The sequence below is a fragment of the Mus caroli genome, chromosome X (assembly GCF_900094665.2).
Source record: "Mus caroli chromosome X, CAROLI_EIJ_v1.1, whole genome shotgun sequence".
Taxonomy (NCBI): domain Eukaryota; kingdom Metazoa; phylum Chordata; class Mammalia; order Rodentia; family Muridae; genus Mus; species Mus caroli.
The window spans coordinates 80,261,547-80,286,332 of NC_034589.1; the positions used below are offsets into that span (position 1 = coordinate 80,261,547).

A 24,786-nucleotide genomic window follows, 5' to 3' on the forward strand; every position below is an offset into this window, starting at 1 on the left:
ATTTCTTTTCTGGTCCAGTCTATTTGGAGTTCTGTAGGCTTCTTGATTTGCCTAGATACAGTCATTTGTAAACCTTAGCTTCAAATAAAGCCAGAGAATATTGTTAATACCTCAAAAAAGAATTTTTAGGCATGCTCATGAGAAGATGAGATAAATGAAGAAAACTATGAGTTGGCAAGCTTGTCCTGACTGTGGCTATTATAATTAGAACATTCTGAGTTGCCTTTAATATTATAGTTATATATGTATTAGTAGGCAAACTAAATTCTTCTATCTTACTGGGCTGGCAAATTAAAACAAAGTATATAGGTTGTTTTTTTTTTTTTTTTTTTTTTACCTTTACTTCAAACATGTATGTACTATCATTTATGGGGTCCCATATTATAATTCAGTTCACATAGATAACATGCAGTAATGTGAGCATGTGGTAATTAGCATTTCTGTATCCTTAGATCCTATTCTTATGTGTTGAGAACCAGTGACAGTCATTGCAAATAACCAGAAAATCTTCAAATTGGGCATTTCTTATTTGTATATGTTAGTTTGCTACAGTTGTGCAGGAGCTCAGCAGAACCTCAGCCCTGGCTGTCAGTTGAGTTCACCAGTGTTCACTTTGTCTCCCCTCCTCCATAGGTCAGCAGGCCACCTGAACCATGGGTTTCTTCTGGCACATAAGCATAATAGGCTAATGCAACAACTCACAAGCAATCTAAGCTTCTGGATATGTCACATCCATTAACATTCCATTCACCATAACCAGGCACATGGCCAAGTCAGCATTCTTGGACCACAGAAGAGCTCTCCTCTCAGCCTTTGATCACTTACTGCTAAACTTCTTGCTGTCCTTTGAGTAAACCAAACACACTGGTCTTCCAGGAGCTTTGTAGTTGCTCTTCCTTTGTCTGTTGCTCCCTTTCCTGATATACCTATGTGAGTCATATTTTCAAGTTCTTAGTACTTTGGCTCAGGTGCATCTCACCATTGTTTTAGTGCCCATCACTCCTTTGCACACCTACAATATTGATGAAGGCCTCAAAGAGGTCATTGGATCTCCTGATGCTATAGTTACAGGCAGTTGGGAGCTACTAACATGGCTGTCTAAAACTAAACTCAGGTCTTATAAAAGAACAAGAAGCACTGCTGAGCCATCTCTCAAGCCCCATAAATGTGTCTTTCTTGTAAAGGCATTACAAAAATAAACCTGTTCCAGTATCTAACAATCTAGCAATACATTACTAGTGCTTTATTCTTAAAATATTTATGAGCATATATTAATTGTGATGAGTTTTATTATTACATTGATATAATAAAAGGATTTTGATCATATTCAGCATCACCCTTCTTGTTTTATCTCCTTTCCCCTCTTTCTCTTCCTTTTCTCTGTGAGTGGTGTTACTTTGTATCCAGGTTTCATTTCACTCTTCAGTATAATCAGATATAGAATCTATTAAGTGCTAAAATGTTTTTCAGTTAGCCTATTTGCTCTTTTCTCCTGCCTATATGTGACAAAGCTGATTTCCATTCTTACAAAGAGGTAAGGTAAGCCATCCTGAGAAACCTGGAGACTATTGAAAAACTGAGGATACAGATTATACTTGTTTAGATACAATTTAGGATATGTTCGGTGCTTTAAAAATATTAGAATGGTTATTAGATCAATATCTGGGTACATGCATAGCTTCCTGAATTCAAACTCCAATACCTCCAAAAATGTTTGAATGGGTAGACTTATCACTTTCACAAAAGCTTTCCCTTAAAATAAGCCCATTCTCCATTTGAACTTAGATACTCTTTTTTGAGACAGGGGCTAGCTTACCTGCAGAGATGAACTAAGATGAACTTAGCTGACATCATTAGCTTATACTTTACAGTTTAATCCTTGAAGTCATTCAGGAACAGTATTGCCAGTCACATCTTTGAACTGTACCTGGGTCTTACAATGAGATTCCAAGAACTCAGGTATGATGTAATTAAACTGTCAGATATATCTACACGATGCTGAGTGTTTCTGCTGGTTCTGATTTAATCTGTAAGACATACTGTCAGGAACATGGTCTTGCTGCCATTAAAATGCCTCATGTTTCCCAGTTTAACAAAAATTTGCATCAGTGATGGAACAAAAAGATGGAATTGGCTCTGCAATTGGTGAGGGTTGTGTCTCTTCTGGTAATAGATCATTCATTCCAAGAGAGTAGTTGTTTAACTTAAATTTATTAAGAATAAATAAACTAAATGCCACATTTTTCTGTTCTGAAGATAGAAAGTTAAAACATGTGTGCATGTATGTGTCTACGTGGCCACATATGTGTGCATGCATGTTGAGAGAAGAGAGGAAGGAAGAGGAATCTAGTCTCTTGCTTCCTTGTGAACTGCATTCTTCATGCTGTTTTCCTGTGCTTAGGCTTTCAGTGGGATTTGCTCTGGCAGGAGACTCAGTGAATCAGGCTTTTTATCCACCCCAGCTTCTTAACCCTCCATTTTAGGAACGACATGCAGACTCACGTCCACCTAGAATATGATTTGTCTTAGCAATGAATTTTTCTGCTTGTGCTTAAAAACAAGCTTGAAAATGCAGGATTAGAATCTTAGCTGAAAATCCAAGCATGGCATAGACCAATGGAAATGAAAAGAATATGTAAATCATTTAGTCACTACCTCCCTAGTCAGTTCCCAGTCACATGTGAACGTGAGCTTGTCCTTAATCCTGTTCATTATTTCTGACTTGCTTGAACAAGGTCTTGCTTTGGAGGTAACAATGCACTTAACAAACAGAGCTTAGACAGAAGTGATTTTCATGATTAGGAGATTGATTAGCGTGAAAAACAACTTTCAAAGAACCTTCAGAATTCAAGTTCCTTTGGTTTGCCCCTGTCTGATACAATTTCCCCTATGCAAACTGTCGGGCAAGGAGAGACACTGATGCTCACACCATCCACAAATTCCCAATTCAAAAATGACCACGGAATTCCAAGTAATAAAAAGTAAATTCCTCAGCATTCTGTCTATGGTCCTTGCAATACTGATGGTAGTATTTATTAGTTCATGTACAATGTTTATTGCTTTTTATTACATTTGACTTTAATGCTACTTTAGTTTTGCTGTCGTCGCTGTCCAATATGAAAGACTGAAAAACCCCAGGTTCTCTGGTCTCTTATTACCTTTATGGAGTAAATTCAGTCTGCCATGTTCTTGTTTTTCTTTTGTGCTGAGGAAGCACACTGCAAGTGTGTGATAATAGTTGTTTCACCTCAAAGAAAAGCCTCACGTTTATTAATGGACTTCAAGAAAGAGATGTTTCTTTGATTTGATGTTAACTCCTAAGTATGAACACAAGTTTTCTTCCCCAAGATTATCAACACAGGTCAATTACCATGCGGATTTCCACGCATTAAGGAAGTAGTCCCTAATTATGAAGCTTGAGGAGTTGCTTGAGAAGTTTTTTGCTATGGTGTTCGTGAGCAAGCAAAATGAACATACAAAAGTTTGTAAAATGTTGCTGTGGCCCTTTCCTATGTCTGCATTTGGCAGAAATGTGATGGCTCTTGCTTGTTTTTCTTTCACTAAGGTGAGGAAGATCTTCTGAGTCCTCCCCAGGACACAAGCACAGGGTTAGAAGAAGTGATGGAGCAACTCAACAACTCCTTCCCTAGTTCAAGAGGTAAGGACCTGTATCTACAAGGGACTCAGACCCCACTCCCCTCCATTCTAACCGATGTGTTAATGTTTATTGGAAGCCAACATGTCCTGACAGAATGCCAATTTGTGTTCATGGTTAGATTTTATTTTTAGTATAGATTTCTTGTTTAGTGTATTTTGAGTGCAAATACCTGTGTGATCAAATTGTTTCTAGAAGTAAGAATTCCCTTTGTACTTCTAAAGTGTTTTACTTGTTTCCCATGTTGGTTGAGGAGCTAATTATGTGGTACCTTTTATTTAAGAGCAGTTATTATGTGACTTTCACAGATGAGAAAATTAGTGCTATGTGTTCCCTGTGTCAGGGATGGAAAGCTACAGTATGCCAGAGTGAGGCCCAGAAAATGCCTAGCAAGTGGTAGTGGTGGGAATTCTGGCTTGTAGTCTGATGCCTTTGTGTTTGAAAATTGTATCATACACCCTCATTTAAATATCAGGATAATTAGATCTCCATAGGTAATCAATCAAAAGACATTCTTTTTCTCTATCACATTGACCTTGTACATTACTGCACCCCATACAAAAGCAGGACTTTGGCACACAGAATTTTCCTGCAGGCCTGTATGAGCCACAGACATCTTGCTTCATCCAAAGAGATATTTTATGGCTCCTGATATGGTTCATTATCTGCTACAGTCTCTGAACCTTCCCCCGTCTACCGTCAACATAAAAAAAAAAAAATAAGGTCACATGTAAGCTGATCGAAGGAAAGCATAAAGAAGCAAAATGAAGAAAACAGAAAGTTCTATGACCAGTGATTAGTTCCCCTAATGGGCAACCTAGGAAGGAAGGGTAATGGAAAACCTGAGGTTTGTGCTCATCTCCATAAGGGCAATGAGGAGGGTGGGTTTGAGTAGTGTGATTTCCCTATCCTTTTGTTCACTGTCAGTTAACAATGGTCATTTCTAGCTATTTGATGTGTGAGTGAAGGTACACATGAAAAGCAGTAATGTTCTTGTAGAATGTTGCTAAGGAACCATCAGGGAAGCTAATTTTAAAGGTCTGTACCAACTATCTTTTCAATGCTGAACACAACTGATTGATTTTTACTAGATAAAACTCTTTACCTGTCTTGCACTAACTCCTTGCCCCATCCTTAGCCTAACTCTATTAGGTATCTCCTCTTCTTAGATGTCATTATTTAGAAAGAGAAGACCATAGACGAGCTTGATGGAAAATAAAATGCTTTCCCTTTTGCTCTTATCACTTTGTCCTTCCAGGTTCTACTAGGGTCCACTGTGTAGCAAAGAAAGCATTAGAAATGCAAAGGAAGAACTAGTTCTTGGCTTTTGAAGCCATGTGGTTCCCAACATGGGGCAATAATATAATTTCTATAGTGGAGATATATTTTCTGTGAGTGAATCCCTGAAGCATTCTGCTTCTTAGGAAGGAATTAGACTTGTGTCGAAGTTTCTTCTTCAAGGTTGCATGGTAGTTAGAGGTGTCAGGGTTTTGGCCTCTCCCATACATTTTATCTCCCCTTCTCTTTTTCTTAATGATCATTGACTTGTTTCCTCCCAGCTTCATGAACTGCTGGCCCCTTTCCCTGCTCTGTAAGAGGTTAAATGTTAAAAGTTACTAGCTGGATATTTCTTCCACCTCTAACAGGAAGGTACTCATAGAAGGAACAGCCACACAGCTCCTGCCCAGCTCCACGCTGATTAGCTTGAAAATAAAATCCTTTGCACTGGCTAGCTGTACTTCACTTCTAGAGTCCTTGCATGCAGACTAAGTATAGAAGGAACTTCCCAACACATTAGGAGTATAGCTTCCCTACTGTAGTGCTTGAAGTTCATTGGACTAATGTGTCATTTTACTAGTTTTAGTTTTGTTTTGCTTGTTTGGGACCTTGGGAACCTCTGTTCAGGCCCTGTGGATAATTTTATTAAATTAGAACTTAATGAAGACAATGGTCTGCTAAAGGCGGATTTGAGTGTGCTGATATAGAAGTGCCTTATCAGATATTTATTCCATTGGTTAATTTTTTTTTTTACTTAATCATAGTCTGGTGACTTGAGAAAATTAACTCATTCCAGAAATGCAAAAAAAAAAAACAAAAAACAAAAAAAACAAACAAACAAACCACTACAATTTAAAACAGTAAATAGCTAGTCTCAGAGTATTTGACTAGATGTGTGTGCATGTGTGTGTATGTTTCTGTGTGTGTGGTGTATGAATATGTATGTGCCTGTGCCTGGAGGCCAGCGGCTGGCATCAGACGTCTGCTTCCTCTATCTCTTTGCATCTTATTTCTTGAGACCCAGGCTTGTCATTTCAGCTAGGGGCTGAAATGAAGCAAGCCACCTGGGTCTACCCTGCCTCCCCAGCACTGGGGTTATAGATGCACACTGCTATACCTAGCTTTTACATGGGAGCTGGGAAACCAAACTCAGCTTCATTCAGCAAGCACTGTGTCCATTGAACTGTGTCCCCAGCCAGCCATTTAGCTGGGTTTTCTATGATGCTACAAGATCCTTGGTATTTTTGTTTGCTTCCCTCTAACTTGGATATTACTATAGGACCCAATTGGTTTAGAATAGTTTATTTGTAACTAAAAACCTAATTTGAAAAGCTCTGTGTGTGTGTGTGTGTGTGTGTGTGTGTGTGTGTATACACTTGTGCTTGTGTTTCCTTTGTCTGTATAAATAGAATGAACTGAATGAGGCAGAGACATTTCCATTTGGTACATATATTAGGTTGATATTAAGGAGAAGTTCCAGAGAACCTTAAACCTTGAGGTTAAAGGTCTTCCAAATCGAAGACCTTTATAGGTCATCCAACAGTCTTTGAGATTCAGACCATCAGTCTGGTTTAACTATTTATTGTGCATGTTTTATCACAAACTGGGGTACCTAAATAGTGTATATTGTGTATGTGCTTATATACATAGAGATATTTACTCACAGCTGTTTTACAAACACATGTTTATAATCACATGTACATACAAATATAAGAAACAAAATTTTTCTGAAGCAGTGCTTTCTATACTACATGTGATGCCTGCTGTTTCTGTCGAATTTGTTCAGGGATAAAATGTTGGTTACAATCTGGTAAATTGATTTCATAATCCAGTGTTACAAAGTTCTCTTTCTTATCTATCTTGTGTCAGATTTCCCTGCTCATGTATGTATCTTTTAAAAATAATCTTTTTTTTTTAACCATGTAAGTTTCTACCAAAACTGAGCTAAATGTCTTAGAGGACATGGTAGTCTTCCTCTGACTCATCTGTCCATGTTCCTTTCATTGTATTACCAGAAACAAATGAAGTTCCTGGTTGATACAGCTATTTCAGACAGCTGTTTCAGTAACTCAAAACAGATGTGAGAGCCAGCGGTCTGACATTTAGTGGAAATGTGTTATTAAATACCACCTTGTGGTTTGTTTTACCAGGCTAGTTAATTTCCAACAGAGGAAAAGCTTCATTGTAGAAAGAAATTAAAACTGCCATAAATTTAGAAAATAAACAGATAAAGTGTGTTACTGTATTCCTTGAATTTACAACATCTGTGCCACCCCTAAACCTGGACCAGAAGATATCTAAACTTTACCTTTCATTTCCAGAGTACTTAGAAGCACACAGAAGTTAGGTTCCTTTTTCATAGCCATTCAGCAGGTTAAATTAGGCCTCTAATAGCATCTAAATGTTTTTGCTCAGCCATTATTGAGATTAATAAATACAGCATGCTTCTCCGCTTAGTGCTAAGCCATGGCCATCTCTATTCTGAATATTAGGCAATATAGACTGCAGCACATCCAAGGTTTGCATGTGTGCTCATTTAAGTCTGGGATTTTATCTATCCTTGTTAGTCTTTAGTTATAGTTAGTTGTTCGTAATCGAGTGTCCTGTGTACCTTAGCCAGTTTCTGTCTGATCTGCTTATCTATGATCTGCCCCTCTTTAAGTATATGAAAACATTGACTTATAGCATAGTATATATCCCCTACTCTAAAACACTTACCATTATTGCATAGAAACACTATGTGAGTGGAGCAAGAAATACACATCATTTAAGATGAAACACCCTAAGCACTGTTATCATGTGTCTCTGATCATTTAGTGGCCTTCAAATGTAGATTTCTATGTACAAGTATGCACATTAATGAAAGAAGTGCTTTCTTAGTGACGTGGTATTGGACTTTGTAAAATGAAGTGCTCCCTTATACAGGTTAATAAATGATATAAGACAATCTTGGTGCATAAGACAATCAAGAAAATACTCCTATTTGAGGATTTCTTCTACCTCTGAAATTTCATGCTTATTGATCTATTCCACAGAATATCATCACTAACAGTCCCGTGGTATACTCTTTTCTTTTTATACCACTCCTACCCAAATAAGCTCACATACATTCTGCCAAATGCCCCCAAATAACTAATCGTACAAACAGTTTTTTAAAACCTGCTATTTTGTAATATTGAAATCTTCTTCTATAGCTCTTTTATGGGCAAGAAATAAAACAATTAAACAAAATAGATGGTACAGGTCATTGCTGGAGCACATGTGTAGCATGAACAAGGACCTGAGTTCCATCCCCAGCATTAAAAAACAAACAAACAAAAAGGTGGGCAGGGTCTGGGGAATTAGCTCAGCAGTTAAGAACATTGGCTTCTTTGCCAGAGAATCCAGATTAGATTTCCAGCACCTATGTGGTTACTCACAATCTTCTGTAATGCAAGTTTCAGGGGTATCCGATCCCCTATTCTGGACTCTGCAGGCACCAGACATGCATATAGTACTGAGACATACATACAGGCAAAATACCCATGCACATAAAATAAAATACAATATTTAAAAGTCAGGCAGAAGCATAATATACCACCACCACCCAGCAAGCCACAGTGTTTAGTAGCCACATCCACAAAGGGTATGGTAAATTATCCATTTATACTGGTGACTCACAATCTGCAAATTTTGAGCCGTCAGGCCCACTGATGTGTTTGTAGGAATGAAGGTTATTGGGACATAGCCACATCCATTCATTTGTGGATGAATTCATGATTTCTTGAAAAGCAGAGTAGTAGTTACCAAGTTGAGTAGTTGCTACAGTGACTATGTGGTTCATAAATCTGAAAGTATTTACCACCTGGTCCTTTGCAGAGAAAGTTTGGTCCGCCTTGCTTGGCACTTTTATCTTGTGTCCATTTAGACTCCTCACATGTGCACACCTGCAAGCTATATGGCTCAGCTTTCCAGCTCAGCAAAGCTGTGGAGATGCATTGTTTTGTGCCTTTATATCTGTACACCAGAAAGCCTGCACATTCAGGAAAGTACAGTCATTTGAATCATGTTTGAGTAGTAGTAAAATAGAAACCCCAAAATGATTATCGGCCTTAAATCCTAACCCTTAGCTTTTTCTTAAACCACTTGTGAGCCAAGAAAGCTAAAGCCCCCCAGAACACAATCATTTTTCCCAATTCTTTCTCTAAAACCATGAGTTCTAGTCAATAACCTCAAATTCTTGTTGCTTCAGGAAATTAGACTTCCCCAGACCCAACTAAGCTCCTGATTTATACCTAGGACTACCCCAGCACACCTCCCTTTTCTCTTATTCATTTCCTGATAACATACCACATTGCCAGAAGGACACCCTAACTGAAGATCTATGGAAACATTCTAAAGGACATATTTATGAAATAAAAACTTCAAGTGGATACTTGCATTTTAAAATGTTGGAGCTTGAGACAAAGGGCCTTTTCTTTTGTAGACTATTTTTGAACCTATAGATAACCAAGTGTCAAGAGAAGATTTGGAGAGAAATTAGGGTTTCATACAATATGACTTCTAAAAAAGTACCCAGGACAGATCAAATACAGATAACTGCATCATTTTCAGCAATAACAAGTTGACATATAGCTCAGTATACAATTAATAAAGATTTATAACCTTGGTCACAATAAAATTTTGAAAGTAAATCATATAGTTTTCTTACAACCCTGTCCTTGCCTAATGTTCTGAAGTCTAAAGACAAACTTTGGAATCTAATCTCTAAGGTTGCAAACCCTTTTGGTGTCAAAGGCTACTTTCACAGAGGTTACACATCAGATATCCTGCATATCATATATTGACATTATGATTTATAACAGAAGCAAAATTACAGTTATGAAGCAATAACAAAATACTTTTGTGGTTGGGGTCTCAACTGGAGGAGGGACTGTATAAAAGGTTGCAGCATGACAAAGGTTGAGAGCTGCTGTAGAACTCATATCCGGATGACTCACAAACTGGCCCCATCAGGACATGCTCCTCTTCTAGAAGACAGGAAAAACTATTCCCTAGAGTATAGAGCCCATGTCTTCTGTGGGGTTCTGCTTTGACACACAATTAACAACTTTTGATGTTTAATACATCCATTGTCAAGTCAAAAATAAAGAGATTATGAGACGACTGAATGCCAAACTTGAGATTCTATTATGGTCGCCCTTGAAAACAATGGCCCCATTTGTCAAATTCCTATTCTGTGTGATTTTCATCCAGTTTAACGTGTGAAATTTATGGATACTACAAATGATGTCTTTTGGGTCCTGTTATCTGTTTACACTGATTTTAAGTGTATGTAAAGGTTATTTGACTGGATGTGTCTGTGGGATTTCCTGTTTGTTTTTTTTTTTTTTTTTTTTTCTCTAAGAGAGTAAATGCATTGTCACCTCAAAATCTGTTTGGAAAAAGAAGCAAATTTGTATATAAAACTGTATATTTATGCGTGTTTTATTTTTCCTTTCTGATCTATCTGCCTCTTCCTCTCTCTATTATTAAAGGAAGAAATGCCCCCGGAAAGCCAATGAGAGAGGTTAGTGAGACTCAGGCGCACAGCCATGGCTTCTGTCTGTCTCATCCTGCTTTCTGTGTCTGGCCTTTGTCTAAGAACTGTGTGTGTGTGTGTGTGCACGCGCATTTGTATATTACACATTCTGTCATCATCCCCTCTCCACTTGCAGCTCATGAGGAGAATTCCTCAAATGTTCACTGCCATTGTCATCTCCATGATGACAGCAGCAGGGGTCGGGGGAACTGGAGCCTCTCAAATATGGCAGTCCTCTCTAGTCCCTAGGTTGGAACCTTGCAGTTCGCATCTGTTGCTATCTGCACCACAAACAGAATATTCAAAATAAGTTTCACCTTGAACATTACTAATGAGTCATAAAACTTCCTTCCATTTCCAGGACCTGAGCATTTACTACCAGGGTCTTAGGGTTTGATTCTTCTGAGGTGATTACTACCTTTTATTTTGTTTTGTTTTTCCCCTCTTTTCCTGGTTCCTACACTTCTCCATTTCCATTTTAGCTAAGATTTGTTTGAGTATGTACTGTGTGCCAAGCACGGTTGTGGGCAGTTGCCATTCATTTCCCTATCATGTAATCGTCATGACAAACCTATGAGGTAGGTATTCTTCTGAATTCTGTTTTTCACACTTAAGGTAACTGAATCACAGAGTGTGTAAGCAAAGTGTCCAGAGTGGCAGAGCCAAAGGAAGAATCCAGGAAGCCTGGCTTCAAAGCCACATTAGTAATCTCAGTGCTGGAAAGGCTACATCGTCTCAACATTCCCTTTAGAAGACTCGCTTTTTATTTGGCATTTGGATCCAAAGAGAATAGTAACCCATTAGGTTAAATAAATGAATGTTGGGGTGTTGATTTGTTTTTTCAATATATTTTAAAGGGTTGAAATGAATAGGGTACAGCATTAACACTGAATATACTTTGAGTTTTTACAGTGAAAGCTGCTTCTTCATCTTATTATCTGAACATTGACTTACCTACTCAAGTGGCCACTGGGTGACAAAGTGTTAAGTGTCAGTCCAAGTGGAATAAGATTGCCCTAAACAAGATATTCATGTGAGGAGAGAGGCAGGCAAGCTCTCCTAAGAGATGCCAATGACATGTGTGCTGTTCTGAGAGATAAGCTGGACAAGTAGAATATTCCTGCCTATGATCTGCATCCTTAGCACAGAGATAGACACTGATACATTTAAACATAAGCAGTCATGGGTCTGGAGAGGTGGCTCAGCAATTAAGTGTTCTAGCAGAAGACCCATGTTCAGTTCCCAGTACTGTTATGCAGAGGCTCAAATCCACCTGTAATTCCATCTCCAGGGGAACCAGTAAGTCTCCAATAATACCATCTCTCATAAGTACACATAGTTTAAAACATTAGAAAATGGTATAAATCTTTCTTTAAAAAACCTAAGTAGCCATACTAGATATTCTGCCAATCCTATGCAATTATAATAAATTTCATGGTTCTCACAGACGTCCTTTCAAAAAGAGGGAACAGAATTTCAGGGATGGAATAGTAGCTTGGAGGAGAAGTTCAGAAAATTTGAATCAGTGATGCGTTGAATGTTCCTGACTCATGTACTTAGTCTGTGAAACTTCTTGGTTAATTTTAGTGGTGAGTGGCCACCTTCAGTTTTAACGTTGTTTTGTGGGAAAGAAATGCATCCTAACGTTAACTCCCTGAACATGTTTTATCCGTGAATAAATATTTTTAAAGTGTAGTAGATTGAATTGAATCAGTGACTACTACCCAAGATGCAGGACAGTGAGATGAGCTCCCAAATGTCACAACAGTGTCACAACCATAATGACATTATATAGCTATGAAAACACCCTAAACTCACGTTAAGGCCAAATATTTTATTTTCAGAGATGAAGTTACAGAGAGGAAAAGATAAGCCTATTTCGCTGTGGTAGTCTGGCTTTTCTTTGGCCAATTTAATGCTAACCATTTATTTGGGAAATGTATTTAAAAAAAAAAAAAGAGTGCCAGATTGCTATTGAGGTCTTGGATCTTCGCCAGAAAGTCTCAATTCCAATCACTGTGGAAACCAGCTCCCTTAGGCAGTGGTGGCATGTGAGACTAAATGTGTTGCAGTTAGTGCCAACTTGGAAACACATAAAACTGTCCTAATGTTCAGCGCATGGTGCCTCTGTGTTCAATAATCCTTGCTTAAGAACAGATTAAATTAATACTTTCTATAGACATATTTTTATGTCACCCTGTGCCCAAAGCCCATTGCTAGTGCTTGAATCCTGGCTACTTTTAGACCTCTTGCATTTATAGTATGATATTTAAATGTTACCTTTAGATTTCGTCAAGTAAAGTTAATGACCTCACTGTACCCTCCCTTACACAAAAGATAATATAACCATGATACATATCAATTTATGTCCTACATCCTTGTTTTACCCCTCCAGTGGATTGAGGTTTAATTCTTTGGGTCAATATTTCGTCAAAGATAATGATTTTGGCTTTATTTTGCTTGCTTCTGTATCCAATAAAACTTCCATAAAATTAGAATCATTATTCTAATGAAATGGGTATCTGTTATATTACCAAATATGTAATACTATACATATAATATAAATATAGCAAGCTATCTCTAAAAGTTCTTATTTTTTATAGCATAAGGGTTATCATAAAGACTTTTATTAACACAGAACAACCTAAGCAGGTTAATACAACCCAACATTTTATGCTAGTATGTATAGTATATTAAGAATAATGAACTTTTCTTTGTGCTGACAATGTTTTAAATAGCAGATTTTCCCTAGAACTAATACTTAAATATAGTCAAGTGTTGCTGCTAGGTAATAAGCTAACTCTATTTGAAAGACTAGCAGTATTCCTTGGGGATATAGACTATCAGTACACTTATTTAGTTTACTATCTTCTAAACTGCAGTATATAATCCCTAACCAATATCCTTTAAAGGTTAGTTTTAATTATCTGCATATTGATGAGAAAAACTAAGGTATTCCCTATTCTGTTTATATTTTTAAAATATATCTCCTAGCTACTAGGTAGTATCCTAGAGTCAGGTGTGTGTCACAAGATATGGTTAGAATCATATTCACTGCCAGGTTATTAGAATATTTCTTACTGACTTTGGTAAGCTTGCTAAGAATCTAAAAGTTGTATTTATTCCATCCACTTTGGAATGTGTGTGATTGTGCAGCTCGCCCAGAGCTGCTGTACAGTGAAAAGGAGATATGGGGGCTTCCCTCCAACCTGAAAAGCACGTGTATGTTTGCATTCTGAAATCCACAGAACAACAAAGGACTCCACCATGACTTCCTGACTTTTTTTTTTTCATTTTTCATTTGTTGGTTGTTTTTTAAAGATGGGATCTCACTCTGTAACCCAATGGTGGCCTTGAATTTAACATCCTTTTCCTGAGTACCAGGATTACTAGTGTACCTGGTCTTCCTATGTTGAATGCATGCATATATATATATATATATATATATATATGCATATCTCCAAAGATGATTTCAGTTTTCACTGCCAGAATATTGGCCCACTTTATGAATAGTACATATGTTCTGTTAAACATTTTAGTATTTGAAGACTCAACCAAAATCCAAAGTAATTTTTTAAAACACAATTAGCTCTCAATGAAATTCTCTGCGGTAATAAAACTCAAAGAGATTTACAAACTTAGCCATCTTAATGTAAATGCTTCAGTGGCGTTAAATATTTAATAAATCTTGACCTGATCTGGTAGCATTACTATGTCAGTGCTTGCTCATGAATCTTATAATTCTCCCATATTTTGTTTAACATATGTATCTCTTGAAATAAATATTAAAACAGAATACATGTTCTGGTTTGTCTTTAAATTTTATTGGGATTTTAGCAGTTATGAGACTTTGTTAAGCTGATACGTGGGAAGGTAGTAATGGCCTAATAAAGTATCTCATTTCCAAGAGCAATACTTGAAAAAGAGAATGACTTACCAAGGTTGAAGAATTAAAGGAAGACTCATAAAATGGGACATATACCAAAAAGAGAGCTGTAGATTACTTCTCAGATTATTTTACTCCGAATGTTAGTTTTGCTAATGTGCTCACAGATACTATGCTCTTGATTCCATGTTGGGGGATAAATGCCAGGTCATGCTGTATTATTATGAAAAGGCTATTTTGATACTTAACCCTCATTTAGTAGTCAAGCAGAGATGGATTCTCAGGATCTCCAAATCTTTGTACTACACGTAGGTCATATTATAATTAGGCTGCAGAGTAATTTGGAGCATAGAGTGGTTTTTATTATGAAGCTTTCTAATTTATATGTGAGCAGTGTACAAAAAGGTCAAATCAAGAATTTATTTTTCAGCCCAAGTAAAAGCAGAAAGAAAATAGTCATGTCCACCATAGCATGCTTATTCTTCACAGGCTTTAAGCAGCCAGTAAATGACAATTTTATGTGGTAGTCAGGGTCACTGTGCTGGTAATGGTGATCTTAGCAGGCAGAGAAGGTGGTATTGATTTGATAGTAAAAGTGTAGATTATACAACAGAATAAATACAAGTATAGTAAATACAACAAAGTGTGAAAGGTGTGTGCCATTACAAATCTTTCTCGGTGATAAGAGCCTCGTCTATGAAGTTCTGAGATGTGTTAGGAAGATGAATGCATCAATTTACATTTTTCCCCATCAAATGACACCATGCTGATCCAGCATTAAGCTAATACTAACACCATGCAATGCTTCATTAACAAGGATTTGCTTCTTGCTAGAAATGGGTAAAAATGGACTGTGGTCTGTATACCTTCAATGCAGCTTATGTGTTGTCTTTTCCTGAAGTGGTAATGCCTCCCAATAGTGGCAACCAGGGGTACAATACTTGCACACTCTGTAAACTCTTTCTTTCTCTTTGTTTTCCAGGACACAATGTAGGAAGCCTTTTCCACATGGCAGATGATTTGGGCAGAGCAATGGAGTCCTTAGTTTCAGTCATGACAGATGAAGAAGGAGCAGAATAAATGTTTTACAACTCCTGATTCCCGCATGGTTTTTATAATATTCGTACAACAAAGAGGATTAGACAGTAAGAGTTTACAAGAAATAAAATCTATATTTTTGTGAAGGGTAGTGGTACTATACTGTAGATTTCAGTAGTTTCTAAGTCTGTTATTGTTTTGTTAACAATGGCAGGTTTTACACGTCTATGCAATTGTACAAAAAAGTTAAAAGAAAACATGTAAAATCTTGATAGCTAAATAACTTGCCATTTCTTTATATGGAACGCATTTTGGGTTGTTTAAAAATTTATAACAGTTATAAAGAAAGATTGTAAACTAAAGTGTGCTTTATAAAAAAAAAAGTTGTTTATAAAAACCCCTAAACAAACACACACGCACACACACACACATGCACACATACATGCACGAACCCACCACACACACACACACACACACACACACACACACACTGAGGCAGCACATTGTTTTGCATTACTTTAGCGTGGTATTCATATGGAATTCATGACTTTTTTTTTATTTTCTTGCATACGAACCCCACCAAATGACTGCTTCATATTGCTCTTTTGAGAATTGTTGACTGAGTGGGGCTGGCTATGGGCTTTCATTTTATACATCTNTATGTCTACAAGTATATAAATACTATAGGTATATAGATAAATAGATATGAAGTTACTTCTTCAAATGTTCTTGCCACTTCCTAATGGAAATTGCTTCTATTCATCTGGGCTTATCTGCTTGGGCAAGAGTGAATTTTCCCTGGAGCCCAAAGCCAGGAGACTACCGCCACACTAAAATATTGTCTAGGGCTCCAGATGTTTCTAGTTTTAAACTTTNCACTGAGAGCTAGAGGATTCATTTTTTTTCAAGGAACGTGCGAATGAATACACAGGACTTACTATCATAGTAATTTGTTGGTTGATATATTCAACTTCCTACTGTTGGGTTAGATTTAATGATGTTTCTGCAATAGAACATCAAACGACATTTTTAANTCCCAGGCAGTAGGAGGAAGATGGTAGNAGCNAAAGGTTGTGGCTCCTCAGTCAATTCATATGAGGAGAGCAACAACTCTGTAAAAGAATGGATGAATATTTACAACTATACATATAAACATCTCTATAATTACAACTAAATTGTTCTGCCCTCTTCATAAACTCAACCTGAAGTGGGTGGTTTTGTTGTGGTTGTTGTTGTTGTTGTTGTTGATGATGATGATGAATTTTAGATTTTAGATTTTTTGGGTTTTTTTTTCTTCATTGTGATGATTTTTTTTAATGCTGCAAGACTTAGGATTACTGTTAAGAAAGTAACCCAATCACATTGTGACCCTGGTGAATATCAGTCCAGAAGCCCATGAACTGCATTTGTCTCCTTTGCATTGGTTTCCGTGCAAGTAACTCCACACAGGATTGTGGGTGAGAAGGCACAGTAGTTGGAAAGTTTTGAGAGCAAAAGCCTCTCCAAACTCTCTGGTCTAGTTGACGGNCTGAAATGTCTAAACAAATGCAAGTCATTGAACCAGGAGAAAAAGTGCAACAGAAAGCTAAGGACTGCTAGGAAGAGCTTTACTCCTCTCATGCCAGTTTCTTCTTCTTAGCATTTAAAGAGCATTCTCTCAATAGAAATCACTGTCCTATCATTTCNCAAATCTGTTACCTCTAACGTCAAGTGTAATTAACTTCTAGCGAGTGGGTTTTGTCCATTATTAATTGTAATTAACATCAAACACAGCTTCTCATGCTATTTCTACCTCACTTTGGTTTTGGGGTGTTTCTAGTAATTGTGCACACCTAATTTCACAACTTCACCACTTGTCTGTTGTGTGGACACCAGTTTCCTTTTTTCATTTATAATTTCCAAAAGAAAACCCAAAGCTCTAAGATAACAAATTGAAATTTGGTTCTGGTCTTGCTTTCTNTCCCTCTCTCCTTTATGTGGCACTGGNCATTTTCTTTATCCAAGGGTTTGTTTTCACCAAGATTTAAAACAAGGGGTTCCTTTCCTACTAAGAAGTTTTAAGTTTCATTCTAAAATCCAAGGTAGATAGAGTGCATAGTTTTGTTTTAATCTTTTCGTTTTATCTTTTAGATATTAGTTCTGGAGTGAATCTGTCAAAATATTTGAATAAAAACTGAGAGCTTTATTGCTGATTTTAAGCATAATTTGGACATCATTTNATGTTCTTTATAACCATCAAGTATTAAGGTGTAAATCATAATCAGTGTAACTGAAGCATAATCATCACATGGCATGTATCATCATTGTCTCCAGGTACTGGACTCTTACTTGAGTATCATAATAGATTGTGTTTTAACACCAACACTGTAACATTTACTAATTATTTTTTTAAACTTCAGTTTTACTGCATTTTCACAACATATCAGACTTCACCAAATATATGCCTTACTATTGTATTATATTACTGCTTTACTGTGTATCTCAATAAAGCACGCAGTTATGTTACAAAAAAATACCTGTTGGTTGGACTGGAGTAGTTTATTTTTTCTTTTAAGTTACTTCGTTTGTCTTTCTGTGCATTTTTCTTTTGGGGTGGAGGCTGTCAATGTGTTACATGGGTGCCCTGGAACTCCTAGATTCAAGTGTTCCATCCTGCCTTTGCCTCTGAAATAGCTGGGACTGCAAGGTCATGCCCTGCTTTATGTATTCAAGAACTCTTAAGAATATACAGATCATATATATGTATATATATATGCACACATATAATGATATAAATATGCATTTAACTACACATGTGTGTCAATGACATAAAAGCAGAATGGGGACTATTTGGGGGAGCAAGGGCACTGTTGAGGGGAGAGGATAGATGAATGATCATAGTGAGAAGGAATTTGAGCAAGGCACAATGATATGTATGCATGACAGTGTCATAATGAAAGCCATCATTTCTGACACTAAAAGAAATGATTTACATTTAAAAAAATGCATGACAGTGCAGACCCTGTAATATCAACACTTAAAAGACAAAGGCGGGAGGGTCACCTTAAAGTCAAGACCAGCCAAGTCTATGTAAGGAGTCTTGGGCCAGCCATAGTGAGATCCTATCCCAAGAAAACAAAACCCAGCATGAGTATATGTACTTGATGAGTGTGCTAATTCCAGTGTTCAGGTGCCATGGGGCATTTATGATTGTCCAAAGACAGCAATGTGTGCCATTCCTCATCGTTCACCTTATGTGAGACAGGGTCTCTGCTTTTCACCACTTTGGATGCCAGGTGGGGTGTCCTGCAAGCTTCTAGGGATTCTTCTGCCTTTCATCTCACCATAGGAGAACTGTAATTGCAGTCATGGAATACCTACACCAGGCTTTCCATGTATCTTGGGGATTTAAACTCAGGGAATCATGCTTGTATGGCAAGCACTTTACCCACTGAGCCATCTTCTCATCCATGGAGATATTTCCCTTTCAGTTTACAAAATGTTTTCTCATTCTCTCCTTCCAAGTCATACATATTCTAAGATGTATAAGCTATACTATTACAGGGCATTCTTGTGGCATGTGTTGGTCTTCAGTCTTTGCCATAAAAGTAGCAAACAATATTATACATGTCCTGTTCCATCACTCCACTTGTATATAAATGTACCCATCAGTACAAATGAAGTTGCAGGATCAAAGGCAAACCTTTGTAACTTGGCAGATAAGTTGTTGTTTTCTAAGTTTGTTTTAGCAACTAAACCAGCTTGAAATTTGCCCCTTACTCCTTAAGAGAATTTCATCATCTCCTTCAATTGTTAATTGCACAAGGCCTCTGGATATGTGAATGGTAGGTAGGTCAGGGGTCATAAATGATGTCTCAGAAACAGGTCTTGGGAGGTTTCTACAAACATGGTGATGGCTACCACCACACTGAGACTCCTTTCCCAATCTCCATGCCACTGTGCTTCTTCTATTAGCAGTGAAGATGAGGAGGCGATGAATAGCAATGCCCCAATGGGGGTCAAATGCTTGTGGGCAACTGAATACATGGTACAGCCAGTTCCAATGATTTGAAAATAATAGGAAATGATGCAACTTAAGAATGATGTGCAGGTGGCAACTCTGATAGGAATCACATGCTAACTTGGGGTGGGGTACAGAGTAATAAAAAAAGCAGAGTGACTGCTGCATTGATAGGGTACAGAGAAAACCACATAACAAGAGCGTTGTCAGCCTGTTTTGATAAATGATGCATCCCTCCTCCACTATTCAAACGTGCTTTTTCTACAATACTCAGACTAGCTGTTAACATAATAACTGAGGACTCTTCCGCCTTATGCTATGTCTGAAACAACAGTGTAGATGACTCTAAGGAGTTCAATTGGCTTTCTATTCGATTCTTTGCACATGCTGAAGGGGACAGAATTAATAAAGTTCAAAATTAAAGCGGATCAAGCTGGCGCAGATTGTGCACCAGCAAGCAAAATGTGTGTCTGGAGGAAAGCACCGAGACGAATGCATGTGTTCTGTGGAACTGTGATGGGATTTCCTGCATTTGTAATGCTCTAATGGAGGAATGAATACAAAGGCAAGCACTTGCACACATGGAAAGATTTTTCCTTCAGATTAAGTGGAGGAAGGAATTCAAAGCTTTCCTACAGTAGCAAAACCATGGGAGTGGAAACCACAACTCATTCAATGCCTCTTGAATCTCAAGGTGTTGCTATTGCACAGACTGATAACACATTCCAGAGAATCCAAAACAAATACAATAACTATTGTGAACTATAGGAAATCTGGGATTTCTAAGAGTGGTTTTTAGGTACAGAAAATACTATACTAACTCTCAAAGCCTTTATACACATATGAGTACACATATTATACACATAGCTCTTCTGTTAATTTTATTTTTAAATAATTCAAACTTAAGAAAAATGGAAACAACAGTACCAAAGCCCTCATGTACCCTTTAATTTAGATGACTTGATTGTTTACAATTACATTGTATACTTTATGATTCATTTGACAGGTAGATGAGCACTCTCTCTCTCTCTCTCTCTCTCTCTCACACACACACACACACACACACACACACACACACACACTCACCTACAATTGATTTGTAAAGGACCCGTTTATACATATATAGTTCTTATCCACATTCTAAAAGCTAGGATGTTCTACGGTATAACCATAGTGCACTCATTAAAAGAAAGCATTTAGCAGCACCACATAATGCTATCTATCATTGACTTCACTACCTATATCCAAATATCACTTTTGTTAATACGTGTTATTGTTCTGGTGTTTTTTGTTTTTGTTGTTTTGTTTTGTTTTGTTTTCTGGCCTAGGACCTACTCCACAATTTCTGGACATTTAGGTGTCATGTCTCTTTAATCGCCTTTGATCTGGAACAGTTTTCTGTCTTCCCTGTCTTTAAAGACCTTGACACTTTTACAAGCACAAGCTCGGTACTCTGTAGGATGACCTCATTTTGTGTTTGCTGGATGTGTCCTCAGGATTAGATTTAGGGCATGCATTTTTGGCAGGCACACTATACAAGTGATGTTGACTCCTCACCACATCATCCTAGGAGGCAGGTAATGCTTGTCTATCCTGTTTTAGCTTTTCTCTTGGGTATCTTAGGTAAGGCAGGGTCTGTGAGAATTCACCACTTGGTATATATTTTAAAACATATTTTTTCGAAAATCTGTAGATACAACATATGAATCTTATTTTCCATGAATAAACAGACATTTTTTTAAAAGTACCTTTCTGTGGTAGACATACCCAAATTGAGAAATCTAAATACCCTGCTCTAATGTTCTACACATTTAATGTGCTTTATTTTTAAGCCTCTAATGTCCAACAGGGAAGTATTTCACCACCAACCAAATTAGCACTCAATTCAAGTGAATATAAGCAAGGTTGCAGTTCATTGAAGTTCTCTGAATGATCCCATGCTACATACTGTATGACCTTGAGATGCCAAATATTTTAAGTTCAGACTCCATTTTAGAGAACCTGACCTAAGTTTGAACTCAGGTAAACTAACACTCATTAGTTTCCAAGTTGCCCTCAGCAAACCCAAGGCTAGTTCCAGTCTATTGGCTAATCCCCAACAAGACCAGCATCTCCAGGTTACACCTTTAACAAGGCCAGTGTCTCCAGGTTATTCCTCCAACAAACCAACACCCCCAGGTTACAAGCCCACCCCCTGCCTAATGACCACCAATGCAGAGGGGAGCAGAAATTAAGCTTATGATATGACTCCCAGAACCAACCAATTATGTTAAAGGCCACAGCAGCTTTCCAATTAGATGCTTGCATATGTACTCTTCTTGCTTCCTTCTACAAATTCTTGCCCGGATACACATTCAGGGTTCCTCCACCACCAAAACTGCCCCCACCTGACAGCAGTGCATTGGAGGTGGGGGGCAAGCTAGCTGGAATAGAATAAAGACCCTGCTGTGAATTGCATCAGATCGGCTCCTCTCTGTGTTTTGGAGGGATCACTAACATTTCCCTGGCACAACAACCTGAGTCTTTTTTTTTAAATTTGTTTTGCTTTGTTTTTATTCACTTTTTACATCTGGCTCACTACCCTCCTCCCAGTCACACCATCCCACAATCCTTTCTCCCATCCCTCCTTCTACTCTGCATGGGTGGGGGCCCCCATGGTTAGAATCCCCCACTCTGGCACATCAAGTCTCTGCAGGACTAGGCTCATCCTCTCCCACTGAGGCCAGACAAAGCATTACAGCTAGAAGAACATATCCCACAGGCAGGCAACAGCTTTTGGGATAACCTCCACTCCAGTTGCTCAGGACCCTCATGAAGACCAAGATGCACATCTGCTTCATATGTGCAGTGAGGCCTAGGTCCGGCCTGTATATGTTCTTTGGTTGGTGGTTCAGTCTCTAAGTGTCCCAAGGGTCCATGTTAGTTGAGTCTGTTGGTCTTCCTGTGGAGTTCCCATCCCTTTCAGGCCCTCAGTCCTTCCTCCTATTCTTCCATAAGAGTCCCCAAGCTCCATCCATTGTTTGGCTATGGCTCTCCACATCCCTTTAAGACAGCTGCTGAGTGGAGCCTCTCAGAAGACAGCCATGCTAGGCTCCTGTCTGCAAGCATAACAGAGTAACATTAATAGTTTCAGGGGTTTGTGCTTGCCCATGGGATGGGTCTCAAGTTGGGCTAGTTATTACTTGGCCATTCCCTCAGTCTCTGCTCCCTCTCTGTTTTCTTTTTTTTATTATTATATTGTTCATTCTGAAAGCACATGTAAGGTGACACATATCACACAAATTAGCATCTAAGACTTATCTAATTTGGTAGAGTACCACACAACTGCAAATATTTTTCTTTAAGCAAATACAGATAACTCAAATTAAACATAAATGTATTAAGACTGAAGGTAGGGATGTGTCTCCATAGTACTATACTTGCCTAACAGAGCTGAGGCTCTAGGATCTATCACTTCCCTGCAAAACAATAAAAATAAACCTATAGATTAGTTTTTCTCTGATAGCCCTTGATTTCATCCTAAATTTCCCTAGGCTTTCCAGATGTATTTAGTCAGAGGAGGTTTCCCAATAGTGCAATCACACTGTGTCCATCCACTAGGATGGTACCTGGTAGGACCTCTGAATCTAATCTCACAACATTGGGAGTAGTCAACTGAGGCTTATTACATTTCACCCCCTGAAGTTAAGTTAAGATGCCCTTCAGTGACTCAGTTTCTTGGGCACCATGACACATAAACCCTTGCATATCACCACACTATGGAAACACTTTTATCATGGCAAGGTTTGAGGTTTCTAGCCCAGCAATTCCTATCTATGTAAGAATTGAAACCCCTGCACATATGATTGAGATAAAAATCTTGTCACAGGCCGTGGGAGGACAATGATAACTCATTTTCAAAGTGAATATGGCAATCCTGGGCTCCAAACCTTACTCCAGATATAACTCCAATCCTGCCCTGTGCTCTTGAGTTCAATTAGCCCCTTTACCTGTGTGGGCTCTCAGAGCTACAGTTTTGCCTGTTGGCTTGACATCATTATTAATAGCACCCTTTCCCTCTTCAAAACAATTTCCTGGTGAGTAAGCATCATCCTTAAATCATGGTACTTCTAAATATTTGATTTGGTGCAGCCCTTCGTTATGTACAACCATTTATCACTCTGTAGTTTCCCCAGTCACGGTGGTGACAAAACAGCCTCAGCACATTTGCGAATACTTCCGAGGGAAGCAAGAGAGAATTACTCATTCTCCTCACTCCCAGGGGAACAGGCTGGATTTTTTTCAATTTCCTTAACTGGCAGGTACCAGCCTTTAGCAATATTTTCAATGGCATTAGTTCTTGCATACTCTTCCTAATTTGTCCAGGTTCTAGTCACTTCTCTAGAGTAATTCAATGTCTCTGTGCTAGCTCGAAACTCTTAGGGTGCTGAAACATCCTGACCACACCCTGTCTTGGCTTCAGGGAATCCACACTGCAGCTATTGGGAATAAAGGGTGATGGCACACAGCTGTGTCCTTCTCATATCCGTACTTGCCTGGGGCCACAGAAGTCTGTGGCTGAGGTAAGGCCTCTCACAGAGGAACACCTGGGGCCAGTGACTAAATGACGCAAACAGGAACCCAGTTCTCTTGCCTCAATATGGGAAGAATTCTGAAGGCCATCTCAGTTCAAGATCAGCCCTAGAATTCATTGGAGCCTTAGTTTCAGCCAGAACAGTTCAGCTGCTTGACTAGCCCACCTATCCTTCTCACTCTCTCAGGTTAGACCTGTCATGTGACAATTTCAAGGAGTGGCTCGCAGAGAGTTAACCCTATACAGATGTTCCCTCTTAGCAACAACTGCCAATAGAACCCAATCTAAATCCTTATCACACTAATAGAAAATGGAGTAAGAAAATGTACCCCATTTATCTCAAAGCTATTAATACTTTGCATGATGATTACTCTGGGATTTGTATCTGTAGTCAAGATTATATCTATCACTCCACAACTGTTGGCTCAGATGCCTTCTCATGTTTTCAAGCACAGATCACATAGCCCTTTAGAACAAGTTCCTCTTCTACTCACTGTTGCTCCTCTGTCACAATCTAAAAAGTTGTGTCCCCAAGCTGTTAATGGAAACTCCATTTTCCCAGTTGCTCGGTCCTTAACCTTGAAATATCTTTTTACTCTATTTTGTTTGTAAGTGCAGTCCCTTCACAGGCAAAGGCTACTTACTCTTATTTCAAAAATACAGCTACAGTTTGGCCCCTTTTTCCATCTCTACTTTGAGTGCTCTGATCTACCACAGCTAATCAGCCCTGCCAAATCACTACGAGAGCCTTTAGCTGCTCTCTCGAATTCCATCCTTTCCTTCTTTAGACTGTCCT

At 38.3% G+C, this 24,786-nt stretch overlaps 1 protein-coding gene across 8 annotated transcripts in view; it reads left to right on the top strand.

Moving 5' to 3' along the window:
- Dmd (dystrophin) overlaps window positions 1–15,477 on the top strand; it is a 2,293,239-nt gene extending 2,277,762 nt beyond the window's left edge. For 5 of the 8 annotated variants that reach the window (XM_029473189.1, XM_029473188.1, XM_029473190.1 and 2 more), the window contains 2 exons: window positions 3,566–3,658; window positions 15,362–15,477. In XM_029473189.1, the coding sequence (XP_029329049.1) occupies window positions 3,566–3,658; window positions 15,362–15,459 (191 nt within the window). In that variant the 3' untranslated portion in view covers window positions 15,460–15,477. Of the gene's footprint in view, window positions 1–3,565; window positions 3,659–10,449; window positions 10,482–15,361 lie in introns of all 8 variants that reach the window. The other 3 variants (XM_021152893.1, XM_021152896.1, XM_029473192.1) reach the window with 1 other exon arrangement.
- Window positions 15,478–24,786: the final 9,309 nt, after the last annotated feature.